The 14,494-nt window shown below is 47.2% G+C and overlaps 1 protein-coding gene across 4 annotated transcripts in view; it reads left to right on the forward strand.

Moving 5' to 3' along the window:
* Positions 1-14,494, forward strand: part of Camkk2 (calcium/calmodulin dependent protein kinase kinase 2) — a 55,540-nt gene that overhangs the window by 10,698 nt on the left and 30,348 nt on the right. For 2 of the 4 annotated variants that reach the window (XM_075979720.1, XM_075979747.1), the window contains exons 2-6: positions 1,916-2,108; positions 4,740-5,265; positions 9,789-9,836; positions 11,131-11,184; positions 11,776-11,827. In XM_075979720.1, the coding sequence (XP_075835835.1) occupies positions 4,798-5,265; positions 9,789-9,836; positions 11,131-11,184; positions 11,776-11,827 (622 nt within the window). In that variant the 5' untranslated portion in view covers positions 1,916-2,108; positions 4,740-4,797. The remainder of the gene's footprint in view (positions 1-1,915; positions 2,109-4,739; positions 5,266-9,788; positions 9,837-11,130; positions 11,185-11,775; positions 11,828-14,494) is intronic. The other 2 variants (XM_075979729.1, XM_075979738.1) reach the window with 1 other exon arrangement.

Genomic DNA, 14,494 nt, shown 5'->3' on the forward strand with positions numbered 1-14,494 from the left:
GATCAGTTCCCACCTCCCAAGTCTGGTGGCTCAAACTGCCTGTTACTCCAGCTACAGGGATGCCATGCCCTTTCTGGTCCCTAGGACACCTGCACTTCTGTAACACAGACACACATAACATCATAAAACATACGCCTAATCACCCAGTGAAAATGAGCCATACTCACCATGTACAGCCCTGTGGCATTACGTATGTCCACTGTGTTGGGCTCCTCCCTTTAATTGGGACCTCCTTGTTCTCCTCTCCCCTCACTGTGCTTTCTTTCCTTCCTGTTCAACGTGCAGGCTCTCCTGTAGTCTGGGCTAGCTTCAGACTCACTGAAGCTGACCTTGTATTTCTGCTCCCACCTGCCTGTTTGCCTAGTGATAGAACCAGCGAGCACCACCACCTGCAGTTTTTGCAGTGCTGGAGGTGGAGCCCAGGCCTCTGTGCAGCAGTTTGGGCACTCCACCCACTCAGCCCCACCCTAGCCCTGTTCTGTTTCTTGCTGTGTGAATTTGACCATTATGGCTGCTGCTCACTGGTCACCAGTTAGCGTTGGCTCATTTCACTTAGCATGTCTTCAGGGTCCTTCTCCACCACCTTGTAAGTCAGACTTGTCTTCTCGTGACCCTTACGTGACCTTACCCCGTTCTCTGTGTCCACGCATCCTTGGATGGACATAGGGTTGTTTCCGCCTTTTGGCAGTTGTGACTGGTGATGCTCTCACTCTTGTTATGCAAGGGTCTGACTGAACCCCTCCTTTCTGGTTTTTGAGTGCATACTATTGAGAGGAATTACTGGCCACGCAAGAATTCCATGGTTCACTGTCTGAGGAACTGCCAGCGTTTGCTTGAGGTTTGAGTGTGTACTTCCCTTGCTGTTCACTAGGCTGAGTATCTTGTCACATGGTTGAGTTTGTTGTGGTTCTTTTGGGTGTGTGCACGTGTGTGTGTGTGTGTGTGTGTGTGTGTGTGTGTGTGTGTGTGTGCATGAAGAGGACGTTGGGTGTTCTGCTCTGTCACTCTACCGTATTCCCTTCGGACGAGACTGACCCTGGAGCTCGGTTGGCAGTCAGCGGGCCTCAGCCAGCCTCCTGCCTTTGCTCTCATAGTGCACTTAGGTGACACCTAGCTTTTAATTTAAGTTCACGCCAGGATTGGAATTCAGGCCCTCGTGCTGTGCAGCAAGTAGTACTCTTACCCACGGAACCATCTCCCCAGCCCCTTGTTTTTCTTTATTAAAAATAAAAATCATACAGTATATTTTTATCATTTTTTCCTCCTTCAGTTCCTCACATGTCCTCCATACCCACCCACCTTTATGTTCTTTTTCTCTCTCTTAAGTAAACAGCTGGGCAGTGGTGGCGCATGCCTTTAGTCACAGCGCTTGGGAGGCAGAAGCAGGTGGATCTCTGAATTTTGAGGTCCGTCTGGTCTACAGATCAAGTTCTAGGACAGCCAGGGCTACACAGAGGAACCTTGTCTTAAAAAACAAACAAACAACAAAAAGAAACCAATAAATAAATAAGTAAAAATAAACAGAAACCACCACTTTTTTTCTTCTAAATCATGAGAACACATGAACACAAATGGGAATGCCAAGGCTTTTTTTTTTTTTTTTTGAGACAGGGTTTCTCCATAGCTTTTGGTTCCTGTCCTGAAACTAGCTCTTGTAAACCAGGTTGGCCTCGAACTTACAGAGATCCGCCTGTCTCTGCCTCCCGAATGCTGGGATTAAAGGCATGCGCCACCACCGCCTGGCTGCCAAGGCTTTTCTGATTGGAGGATTCCCAGCCACCTTGCCTGACACAGTAGATGTTTTGCAAGTAATTCTGAATGGACAGTTCCCAGAGGGCCCAGCAACAGTATTGTGTCTCTGCTGGGTCCTTTAGGGAGTCCTGACTGTCTGACACTTTTACACCTTCCTCTCAAGATTCTTTTCTACCAGAGTGGCCTTCAAATCTCTGCCAGTACCCACTGTTCTCCCAGCACCTCGAGAGAGCCTCCTTGATTAGCACACAGCTGCCATCACCTTTGTGGATGCACTGACTTAGCTCCAGCTGTGCCTGGGACATTTGTCAAGACACGTGAGCAAAAGCCAAAGCTCTGTCCCAGCCATGGCGAAGGTACGAGTCAGTCTGTTCTCTCTCTCATTGATATAAAAGTTCATGTGACATAAAAATGATTTTTTGGGGGGAGGCACAGTGCTGGGGGTAGAGCTTCTCCAACCCTAGTTAGGAGGTTTGCCATCAAGCTTCATGCTGCATCCAGCCTCTAATTAGCCTTTTTTTTTTCTTTTAAATTTGAGACAGTTCTCACTCTGGCTTGCTTGGAGCTCATTATAAAGACCAGAATGGCCTGGAACTCACAGAGATCCTCCTGCCTCTGTCTCTGGGGTACTGGAAATAAAGGCATGCGCTACCATGCCGTTCATTGCATTTAGTATAAGCACGGGGTTGTGAAATTACTTGTCAGTTCGATGACATCTTCACCAAGATGAAGCCCTGCACCCATTAAGCAGTCCCTGTATTGGCGCTAGAGTGCTCCATGGCCTCTGTGGATTTGCCAAGTATGGAAATTTCATTTCCATGGAATTACGCAATACATACGGGCTCTTGGGACTGGCCCTGCACTTGGCATGCTGTTTTCATCTTTCATCTGTGTTGTAACCATTGCCAGTGCTTCTGGCCCTTTTATGGCTTTGTAGTTTTCCACTGTTTGTGTGAACCACACTTTGCTCATCTGCTCATTTGCTGCTTCCCTCTCAGCTGCAGCGACTGGGACTGGTTGGGTGTGCTCTTAGGAATGGACCACATGAAAAGTTGCTAACTCTTGAGAAACCACCTGCAGGCAGTTATCTTGGTTTCTTAGGTGGTGCTGGGGCTTTGAACTCAGGTCCTTGTGCTTGTAGGGCAGTCACTCTTACCCCTGAGCCATCTCCTCAGCCTATTGGCTCTGTCTATAGCCCGGGCTGACCTGGAGCTCCGCCCCCTTACAACACAGAGGTGTGACAGCACATCCAGGATGCTGCCTGCCTCAGTCATGGCACAGTGCAGCGTGGAAGATACAGGCAGAAGGGTTTCATTTAGCCTACCTAGCATCTAAAAGCTATTTCAGTAATTACTAACTCTTAAAAAAAAAACAACTGTGTGTGTATGTGTTGGGGGTACCTATGGCACCCAAAGGCATCAAGTCCCTTGGAACTGGAGTTAGAGGTAATTTTGAGGTACCCAACATGGGTTCTGGGGAATCAAACTCGGGTCCTTTGCAAGACCAGTAGGTCTCTTAACTGCTGAGCCGTCTCTTCAGCACCTGATAATTTTACTAGTTAAAAAAAGTCAACCAGGCGCTTCAGAGATTTCTCAGCCAGCCATCTGAGTTTGACCCCAGTGCTCACCAGCCAGTCTGACCTGCTTGGAGACTCCAGTTTCTACTGAGAAACCCTGTTTCCAAAAACAAGGTTGGAGGGCTGGAGAGATGGCTTATTGGGTAAGAAGACCTGGGTTCAGTTTCCAGCACTCACATGGCACCTCACAGCCACCCATAATTCCAGTTCTGTGACTTAAGTGTCCTCTTTTGGACTCTTGGGCACACACACACACACACACACACACACACACACACGCAAAACAGGCATACACATAAGATAAAATAATTTTAAAGCTGGTTAGTGGCGTGGTGCACACCTTTAATCCCAGCACTTGGGAGGCACAGAGGCAGGCAAATCGCTGAGTTTGAGGCTAGACTGGTCTACAGAGCAAGTTCCAGGTCAACCAGGGCTACACAGAGAGACCCTGTCTCAAAACAAAATAAAACAAAAAGAACCCCCAAAACCAATAATAATATTCACAATTGCTATTATTTAAAAAAAATTAAAAACCACTACTACCACCAACAAAAAACTGTGGTGGAGAGGGTCTTTGTTTGTTTGTGTGTGTGTTTTGTTTTCTGCTGTTCAGCCCCTATAGATTCTTGATTGAGGGAAGGAAAAGTTAGGATTGGGGAACTAGACCGTGGTAGATTCAGATCCCTGCTGAGCAGCACAGCAAGTAGCTGCCAATCCTTAAGGGCCTGTGTGGGATCTCTTGGGGTTCCTTATACTTGCTTTTATAGGAATTGAGTTTGGATTCCTTGTCACGTTACGTGAGAAGGAATACAAAGAAAACATTGCTTTTTTTAACTTAAAAAAATTTTTTATGTGCATGAATACTTTTACCTACATATGTCTGTGCACCATGTGTGTGCCTGATGTTCTTGGAGACCAGAAGCGGGTATCAATTCCCCATGGAATTGGAGTTACTGATGGCTGTAAGGCACCATACGAGTGCAGTACTGGGAATCAAACACAAGTCCTCTGGAAGAGTAGCAAGTGTTGTTTACCACAGAACATTCTTTCCAGCCTTCAAAGGATGCATTTATTATTATTATTATTGTGTAGACTGGGAGATCACATTACATCCTGTTTTGCAATATTTTCTCTTTTCAAATATAGCTCTTGTTGTGTAGTCTAGGCAGGTCTTGAACTCCTGTTCCCACCTTCTGAGTGCTGGGATTTTAGGTGTGGACTACCACAACTGGCTGCACATTTGCTTGTTTTGAGACAGAGTCTTGCCTCAACTTTCCCAGTCTTACACCACCGTGCTGGACTGTGGGTGTTAAGGATGCTGGACATGTGCACAAATCAGATGCTAGCCTGGTCCAGAAGAGCAACCTGTTTTCCTCTCCCTGCCTGGCTGACCCCTTTTCTCTTTCTGCAGGCAGCTGTGCTGCCGATGGAAGTGCTCCGGTCTGGCGGATGAAGTTGGTATACACACCATGTCATCATGTGTCTCTAGCCAGCCCACCAGCGACCGGGCGGCCCCCCAGGATGAGCTGGGAAGTGGGGGTGGCAGCCGGGAAAGCCAGAAGCCCTGCGAGGCCCTGCGGGGACTCTCATCCTTGAGCATCCACTTGGGCATGGAATCCTTCATTGTGGTCACGGAGTGTGAGCCAGGCCAGGGTGTGGACCTCAGCCTGGCCCGGGACCAGCCTCTGGAGGCTGATGACCAGGAACTGCCCCTTGATGCCTCAGAATCCGAGGCACGGCCCCTACTTTCTGGTCGTAAGATGTCCCTGCAGGAGCGATCCCAGGCTGGGCCCGCATCCGGCAGCAGCCTGGACATGAATGGACGCTGCATCTGCCCATCCCTGTCCTACTCGCCGTCCAGTTCCCCACAGACCTCCCCGCGGATGCCCCGGCGGCCCACGGTGGAGTCACACCACGTCTCCATCACAGGTTTGCAGGTTCGTGAGCTGTGATGGGCTGGGTGGGGCTGGGAGGGTGAGGTGAAGGGCAGTGGAGCTTAAGGTACTGGCATGAAGTCTTAAATCAATCCCTTCGCGTTTGCGTTTCAGCTGCACAAACACTAACTCTTCTCTTTGACTACTCCTGGTTGCCTGAGAATGTCTCCCATAGCTGGGTAGCCACCTCTCCATCGGCTGTTGAACCATGTTTGTTTGGTTTCTTTGAGACAGGATTGCACTATGTAGCCCAGGCTGGCTAGCATGTCCCTCCTCAGCCTCTTAAATGCAGAATGACAGGTGTGCGCGGCTGCTGCCGGCATTCTGAACTGCCTTTTCCAACGTTTCAGATGAGTTTGCACGTTGTAGGATTTTATGTAAACAGGTCCACTGCCTGCGCGCTCCCTTTTAGCTGAGTGTCTTCTCCAGCATAATGATTCTGAGATTCATCTGTGCCGTTGGATACGCTCTTGGCCCCGATAGCTACAGATCCAGCCAACCTTGAAAATATTCCGAAGAAAAAGATTTGCAACTGTATGAGCCTGTGCAGGCTATTTTTTTCTTGTCATTAAATGATAATTTAAATAGTTACTGCCTCCGAGCCCTAGAGTAGAATGACTTACATAACACTGACATTGTATTAAGTATATAAGGAACTTGGAAATGATTTAAAGTATGTGTTTGGGAGCAGCGGGAGAGGGGTGGCTGCTTTTACAGAGGCCCTGAGTTCTATTCCCAGCACCCACATGGAGGCTCACAACCACCTTTAACTCCAACTCCAGAGAATCTGTGCCCTTTTCTGACCTGTGAGGACATCTTACACTGACACACACACACGCACACACACACACACACACACACACACACACACACACACACACACACACACACACTGAACAGTTAAGATGTGAGGGAAGAGGGCTGGGTGTGAAGGACTGCACCTGTCATCCCGGAACTCCGGAGGCAGAGACAGGAGGATCATCACAAGATCAAGACCAGCTTAAGCTGTATAGTGAGCTTCAGACCAAACAGGTTGTCTCAACTTCCTAGTGCCAAAATGTAAATAAGAAAGGCTGTATAAAGATTATATTCTGTACTGAAACAGCGCTGTGCCATCTTATTTAAGGAACTTGAGCTCTCGCGTGCCTGGTATTTTCAGAGTTCTGCAACCAATCCCTACAGACACTGAGGGACGTCTGTACTAGCAATTTATTTATTTAATTTTTTTTGGAACATGATCTCATTGTATCCTGACTGGCCTCACACTCACCCGCCTCTGCCTCCTGAGGGCATGATGCCACCATGCCTTGCTGTTGTTGGTTCTTTTTATATCGAAACAACTGGGGGGCTGGAGAGATGGCTCAGCAGTTAAGAGCACTGGCTAGGGCCGGGCAGTGGTGGCGCACGCCTTTAATCCCAGCACTGGGGAGGCAGAGGCATGTGGATCTCTGTGAGTTTGAGGTCAGCCTGGTCTACAAGAGCTAGTTCCAGGACAGATTCCAAAGCTACAGAGAAACCTGTCTCGAAACCCCCCACCCTGCCAAAAAAGATTATTGGCTACTTTCCAGAGGTCCTGAGTTCAATTCCCAGTAACCACATGGTGGCTTACAACCATCTATAGTAAGATCTGGTGCCCTCTTTTGACCTGCAGACATATATGCAGACAGAACACTTTATGAATAAATAATATATAAATAAATCTTTTTAAAAAAAAAAGAAGAAAACAACTGGTAGGCTGTTGCTCACCTGTGCCAAGCCCAGTGTTCCACCTCTAGCTCCTCTTGGTAATGTAGGCAGATGAAGACAGGAGCGCTCTTTAAGGGCATTTCTGGGCAGTTCTGTGCATTCCAGCCAAGTATCGATCAGGCTCCCCCCCTTTTCTTTTTAAATTTACTTTTATGTGCATTGGCTTTTGCATGCGTGTGTGTCTGTGTGAGGGTGTTGGATCCCCTGGAACTGGAGTTTCAGACAGCTGTGAGCTTGTGGGTGCTAGAAATTGAGCCCAAGTTCCCTGGAAGAGCAGTCAGTGTTCTTAACCACTGAACCACCTCTCCAGCCCTGTACCAGGTTTTTCTAACAGAATGTCTTTTGTTTATTCTTTGACAATTTCATACATTTCAACGTATCTTTTTGTTTTGTTTTTTCGAGACAGGGTTTCTCTGTGTAACTTTGGTGCCTATTCTGACACTTGGCTCTATAGACCAGGCTGGCCTCAAACTCACAGAGATCCACCAGCCTCTGCTTCCCAAGGAATGCTGGGATTAAAGGCGTGTGCTACCACCGACTGGTTCAACATTATATCTTAATCATATCCTGTCGTGGCATTTCATTTGTATTTGAATAAATAAAGCTTGTTTGAGGATCAGAAAAGTAAAACAGCCCTGCTGGTCAGCCTTACAGATCGGGCAGTGTGACACACATCTTTAATCCCAGTAACCACACTAGTTGCCATAGAAACTGGGTGGTGCATGTCTTTAATATCACTGGTGCACGCTTTTAATCTGAGCCCTAGAGAGGATTATAAAATGGGAAGAGACAGCTCTCAAGCTGTCTCATTTTGAGATTCCTGGAGGCAGGATCGCCATTTTCAGACTGGTCGAGATAAGAGCCAGTGACTGGCTGCTTTGCTTTTCGGGTCTTCAGGTTGAACCCCAATATCAGTCTCTGAGCTTTTGTTAATTGTGCGTCAATATCCACCCAACATCTATCCCCTACTTCTCTCTCAGTACACTCTCAACACATCCCCCTGTCCCCTTCATGTCCTCTCTCTCTCTTTCTCTCTCTCTCTCTCCTTTTTTCTTTTTTGGTAACCCATTAAGTCGAGTTAGTGCTGTCTTCTAGAATATTGACTGATCTTGTTGGATTGATCTTGTGTGGTAACCATGGCTACAGTCAGGTCGTGAACAGTGGCCGTGTCATATCCTAACGACAGTATTTCCCAGCAGTCCTCCCTGTTCTCCAGCTGTTACATTGTCTTCTGTCCCCTCCTGAGGTACATTCAGAGCCTTGGTGGAGAGAGGCGCTGCAGGTTTCCCGTTCAGGGCTTAGCGCCCACTCTCAGCAGTCACTCACTCTCAGCACTTGGACCAGTTATATGTCTGGTCTGCGTTAGCTGTTCCTCGCTGTAGAGAGAAGCGTCTCTACTCGGAGACTGCCTGCCTCTGTCTCCGGAGTGCTGGGATTAAAGGTGTGCGCCATCACACTATGGCTCTAAGCCATCCACTCTTCATCTAAATATCAGGTTTGAGACCAGCCTCGAGTATACGAGACGCTGCCTGCTGGCCCCCTTTTGGTTTGGCAGCCATGTGGGAAGTTCAGCACCTGTCTTTATTAGCTGGCCTGATATGGCTTTCATATACATTTCCCCAGTGACTCTTCATGTTTATTAACCATTTATCTATCTTTAGAAAAACTCTTGTTTGGATCTTTTGTTCAATTTTTTTTTCCAAGACAGGAATTCTCTGTGTCACAGCCCTAGCTGTCCTGGAACTCGCTCTTGTAGACCAGGCTAGTCTCGAATCCACAGAGATCCTCCTGCCTCTGCCTCCCGAGTTCTAGGATTAAAAGTGTGTGCCACCACCACCTGGCCTTTTGCTCAATTTTTAATAATAATCCTCTATGTTTTAAAATTATATCACTTCCCCCTTCCCTTTCCTCTCTTTAACCTCTCCCTTGTACCCCCAACCCTGATCTCGCTCTAATTCATGGCCTCTTTTTCTTCAGTTGTTGTTACATCTATACATATTCCTAAATATATAAATACAATCTGCTCAGTCTTTAATATGTAATTTTTGGATCTCCTTCCTTGTCCCTCTCCTCCCTCCCCTCCCTTCTCCCACCCCTTTCCTTTTCTTTCCGACACAGGACCTTAGCTATGTAGCCGAGGCTGCAACTTAGTGGTGAAGTCTTTGTCTAGCATGTACAATGTGCTGAGTTTGATAATATATATACTCTTTGTATGTTGATTTGTGTATGTGTGGTCATGTATGCACAGGTCTACATGTGTGTGAATGCATGTGGAGACCAGATATTAACCTCCTCTGAAGTTATAGATAAGGGCCATCTTGTTTTTATAGTAGAGTCTCCCACTGGGACCTAGAGTTTGTTGGTTAGATTGGCTGGCCAGTGAGCCCCAAGTATCCTCCTGTCTCCTCCTTCCCAATGCTGGGTCTTCAGGTGTGCAGCACCATACCTGCCTGCTTTATGTAGCTTCTTAGATCAAATTCAGGTCTTCATGCTCTTCTGGCAAGCCCTTCACCACCCAAACATCTCTCCATTCCACAAACTCTTTGTTTTGGGTGGGAGAACAGGGTTGTTTCTTGATTTTTGTAGTCATAGCTTAGGTTACCTTCAGACTTGCTAAGTAACCAATGCTGGCCTTGAAGTCTGGATTCTCTGCCTCAGCCTCCCAACTCCTGCAACTCTCTATGAACTTGATCCTGATTGCATATATGCATTTATTTGTGACATACTTGTCTTTGGCTCCTTTGAGAATCATCTCATTTGTGCCCTTCCTTGCTTTCCAGGACTGCGTGCAGCTGAATCAGTATACACTGAAGGATGAAATTGGAAAGGTAAATGTCCTAGGAGCTGGGCCACCTTTGTAACTTGACCAGGGATGTCCCTGACACTCCAGAGGGAACCAGTAGAGCTGGTGGGAAGAGGAGAGGGAAATTTGGAAGCAAGACTGGTGGGGTAAAAGGGTAATAAAAAGTGTGTGTGTGTGTGTGTGTGTGTGTGTGTGTGTGTGTGTGTAGTATGTATGTATGTATGTAGGCTAAAGGTTGATGTCAGCTGTTTTTCCTCAGTACCTCTTCACCTTATTCTTTGAGACATGATCTCTCACTGAACCTGAAGCTCATAGACTGCAAGACTAGCTGACCATCAAGCCCCAGATATCCTTCTGTTGTTGCCCACCCCTCCCAACACTGGGATTATAGGTGTGTGCTACCACACCTGGCTTTTTATGTCAGTGCTAGGGATTTGAATTCATGTTTTACCTAGTGAGCCATCTCACCAGCCTTATTTTTTTAAAAAAATGCCTTTTTGAGACATGGTCTTACTGTGGAGTCCTGGCTAGTCTAGGACTTATAATGTAGATCAAGATGGCCTCAGACTCACAGAGAGCCACCTGCCTTTGCCTCCCAGCAACTGGGATTAAAAGTGTGCATCACCACACCTAACCTCATTTATTTGCTTATTTTAAATATAGATGTGTTTCTGCAAAAATTCAGAAAACTTGCAGAGAAATCCTAAATTGATATGGTGCTCCCCATCAAGAGACCTTGACATCTGTTTTTTGTTTTGTTTTGTTCTTTAATGTGCGTTGGTGTTTTGCCATGGGTGTTGGGTTCCTTGGAACTGGAGTTACGGAGAGTTGTGAGCTGCCGTGTGAATGCTGGGAATTGACCTGCGTCTCCTGGAAGAGCAGCAAGTGCTCTTAATTGCTGAGCCATCTCTTCAGCCCCTTTTATTTGTTTTTGTTAGTATCATTTAGTAGGGGCTAAAAAGTGAAATGCTAACAGAAGATAAGTTAGTGACCTCACTGGCCAACGTATGCTAACTGTAAGACCATAGGAAGCGTGGCTCCGTGAGGGAAGCAGGTAGGCATGAAAGCGGGGTGGCGTGGTAAATTCTTTTTGTATGGATATAAGTTCTGTGTTTGGACAGGTTATTCAAACCTGGGTTTTTATGTTAGTTTTTCCCATTTAAATGTTAGCAGCGAATTTAGACTGCAAAAATGGTAAGTCCCACAGAATGCAGTCTCAGGGTACATTTGCCCAGTGAGCTGCAGTCTAGCCTGTCAGAGCCCTCATCTCACAGAGCACCACTCTGGCTACTATGTCACGGGCATCTCTCTTTATCCAGGGCTCTTATGGTGTGGTCAAGCTGGCTTACAATGAAAATGACAGTACGTACTATGTGAGTACCCCCATCCCCACCATCCCCACCCCCATTCCCATCCAAAGGAAATTCTCTTTCCTAGCACTCCGCTTCCAGCAGTTTGGGTACTTGTTCTCCCATGCTACTCTTAGACCGTTTAGAAGAAAGCCATGCCCCCATTTTACAGATGGGGAAATGGGGCAGGGAAGGGATTGACCCACCAAGTGTCTTTCATACGCTTGCTTTGCGCTGCCCTGTCTGCCCCTTCCATAGCAGTAGATGTACACAGTGCCCTGTAGTTGAGGCTTTGGAGCCAGTCCAGTGTAGGTTCAAACCCTGGTTCCAACACATTAACAACATGACTTTGGGCAAGCAGCCATCAGAGCCCTTCTTGGCCCATCGATCACTCTGGCTCACTTGTCTGACTCCGTTCCCAGCTGGGTCTGCTGACCAGGAACCTCCAGGGTCGTTACTGTCTCGGCTCCAGTACTAGCCTCCTCCACTGTGACTATGTTCTCACTGCCTTGTCCCGAGGCACCAAGGCCTGGGAGCTCAGTGAGAGGCTTGGAGAGGAGAGAGCCTAGTCTTCCTGCTGTCTTTAATTGCACTTGGGGGTCTTTCCTTCTGCAGGCGATGAAAGTGCTGTCCAAAAAGAAGCTGATCCGGCAGGCCGGCTTTCCACGTGAGTGTGGTGGGCTTTGTTCTCAGGTGTGGGTACTGAGGTGAAATCAGACAGAGCCAGTGAATGTAATGTCCAGCAGAGCCACTCGGGGAAGACCACCTCCGGCACAGAGCTTCCCCCGAGAGTAGTACTGAACTTCTTACTGTGGGTCCTAATTCATTTTTATTTAAGAGTTTTAAAGCTGAATTTGAGGACTGGAGAGATGGCTCAACTGTAAACGCTCTTGCCACCAAACCCAGTGATCTGAGTTTGATCCCCAGGGCCCATCGGGTAGGAGGGAAGTGACTCCTGCAAGTTGCTCTCTGTCCTCCACATTCATTCTGTGGCATATTCATGCCAAAATAAATAATAAATAAATAGCTGAAGATAGATATGAACAAAACAACAAATAAAAAGCTGACCATATGTCTTAGTTTCTTTGCCTGGTGTTCTGACAAAAGGCTGACAAAACCACCTTAGGCTGAAATACTTCACTGTGACTGGTATTTAGGGGTGTCAGAGAGGCAGATGCCTTAGGCAACTGGCTACATTGTATCCATAATCAGGAAGCAGAGACAAATGAACACCAGTATTCAGTGCCTTTTCTCTGCTGACATAGTGCAGGATTCCAGCCAGGGACTGGTGCCACCCACAGTGGGTCCCGTCTCAGTTAATGCGATCAAGAGGCGTCTCAGGTGATTCTAGACTTTCTAGTTAACAACAGTAGTCATCACACCTCAGGATCCAGCAGCTTCTCTAGTATCCAGGAGAAAGAAAAAGAAGCAAGAGACAAGGCTCATACATGCATGTGGCTAGCAGTACTGTTCATGTTATCCATTGAGTGGTAACATCCCTAGGGGCCCCCAACCAATGAGTAAGTAAAATGTACATGCATCCGGTAAATTAGTATTCAGTCACCATAGGGTCCTAATTTTTGATATTACTTGATTGAAAGCATTTTAAGTGAAAAAGACCAGACAAAAGTCACTTACTACATAATTCTGTTTATATAAAATACCAAGAATAGGCAAATCCACGAGGAAAAAAAGTAGATCAGCAGAAGAAAGAATCAGATTTTTGGAAAGAGCCATGAAAATGTTCTGCAGTTACCTAGTGGTGATAATCAGAGTGCATGGTAAACATGCCGGTAACACCAGCACTCAGGAAGTGGAGGGAGGAGGGTCAGCATGCATGGTGCACATGCTGGTAACACCAGCACTCAGGAAGTGGAAGGTCAGAACACAAGGCTAGCCACAGCTCTGTGGGACCATGTTTTGTAAAAGCACACACATGAAAAAGAAGAATAACGAAAGAAAGAAAGAAAGAAAGAAAGAAAGAAAGAAAGAAAGAAAGAAAGAAACTGACTGAGTGGTGGGTGGTCACATGCATCCTTGATCCCAGCACTCAGGAGGCAGAGGCAGGCGGATCTCTGAGTTCTAGGCCAGCCTGGTTTACAGAACAAGTTCTAGGACAGCCAGGGCTACACAGAGAAACCCTTTCTCAAAAAGACCAACTAACCAACCAAACAAAACTCCACACATTTAAAATATTGAATGTTTTTAACACTTAAATATTGGACCTGACATGGTAGTGCACTTCTTTAAGCCCAGCACTTGGCAGGCAGAAGTAGGTGGGTCTGTGAATTCATGACTAACTTCGTCTACATTGCAAGCTTCAGGAGAGCAAGACTTGCCTCTCAAATAAAATAATACGGGATTTGGGGAGATGGCTCAGTGGATAAGGTACTTGCCATGTAAGTGTTAAGATGGAGTTTGGACCCAGAACCCACAGAAAAGCCGGGCTCAGGTGGGTGCTGGCAGTCACCTGTAATCCCAGCTGCCACTGCGTCTGGCCCTTGCTTTTGGTTTGAGACAAGGTCTCACTGTACAGGGGTTGGTCTCAAGCTGTGGATCCTCGTGCTCAGCCTCCTGGGTGATGGCTGGCAGATGCCCCACTATTCCTGCCTCCTGTGGCCACTTTCCAGGCGGAGGCTTCCCTCGGCCTGCCTTGCACACCCTTCCCGCAGCTGAGCCCGTGCTCCCTTGCGCAGGCGTGCTCACAGCTGCATTTGTTCTGCTCGCAATCCTCCCAGGCTTCCTCACACAGGATGTGTGAGACAGCGGCTTCCACAGTTGGGCTTCACGGTCAACAGCTTTTGACTGAGAAACGCTCCATCCTGGCAGAGTTGTCTCATTTTTCTCTCATTGACTCAGTTTTTTGTTTCTTCTCCTGGCTTTCTGGTACAACTGTATGTACCATTTCCTGCATCGAGGAGAGGAATAATGTTTATGTCTGTTTTATCCAGTGGGCACTGAGCCCCATAGAGAAGTGATTGATTTACATGAAGGTTTTTTTGTTTGTTTGTTTGTTTGTTTTGTTTGAGACAGTATCTCTTGTAACTGAGACTGGCCTTTCCTTTCTGTGTAGTCAAGGGTTACCTTGAACTTCTGGGCTTCCTGCCTCTGCCTCCCGAAGGCTAAGGTTTCAGGGTACCCCACCACATCCTGTTTTATGCAGCACTGGGGATCCATCCGAGGACTTGGTGTGTGCTAGGCAAGTGCTCTACTCGCCGAGCTACCCCTAACCACTTTCCCCGATGTTGAGAGCGTTTGAGATAGCTGAACCAGACCAGTGTCCTCAGTGAGCCTTACTCACTGTGGTTTGAGCATGTGACAGGGAAAAAGGATC

This window comes from Microtus pennsylvanicus, chromosome 1 (genome assembly GCF_037038515.1).
Source record: "Microtus pennsylvanicus isolate mMicPen1 chromosome 1, mMicPen1.hap1, whole genome shotgun sequence".
NCBI lineage: Eukaryota > Metazoa > Chordata > Mammalia > Rodentia > Cricetidae > Microtus > Microtus pennsylvanicus.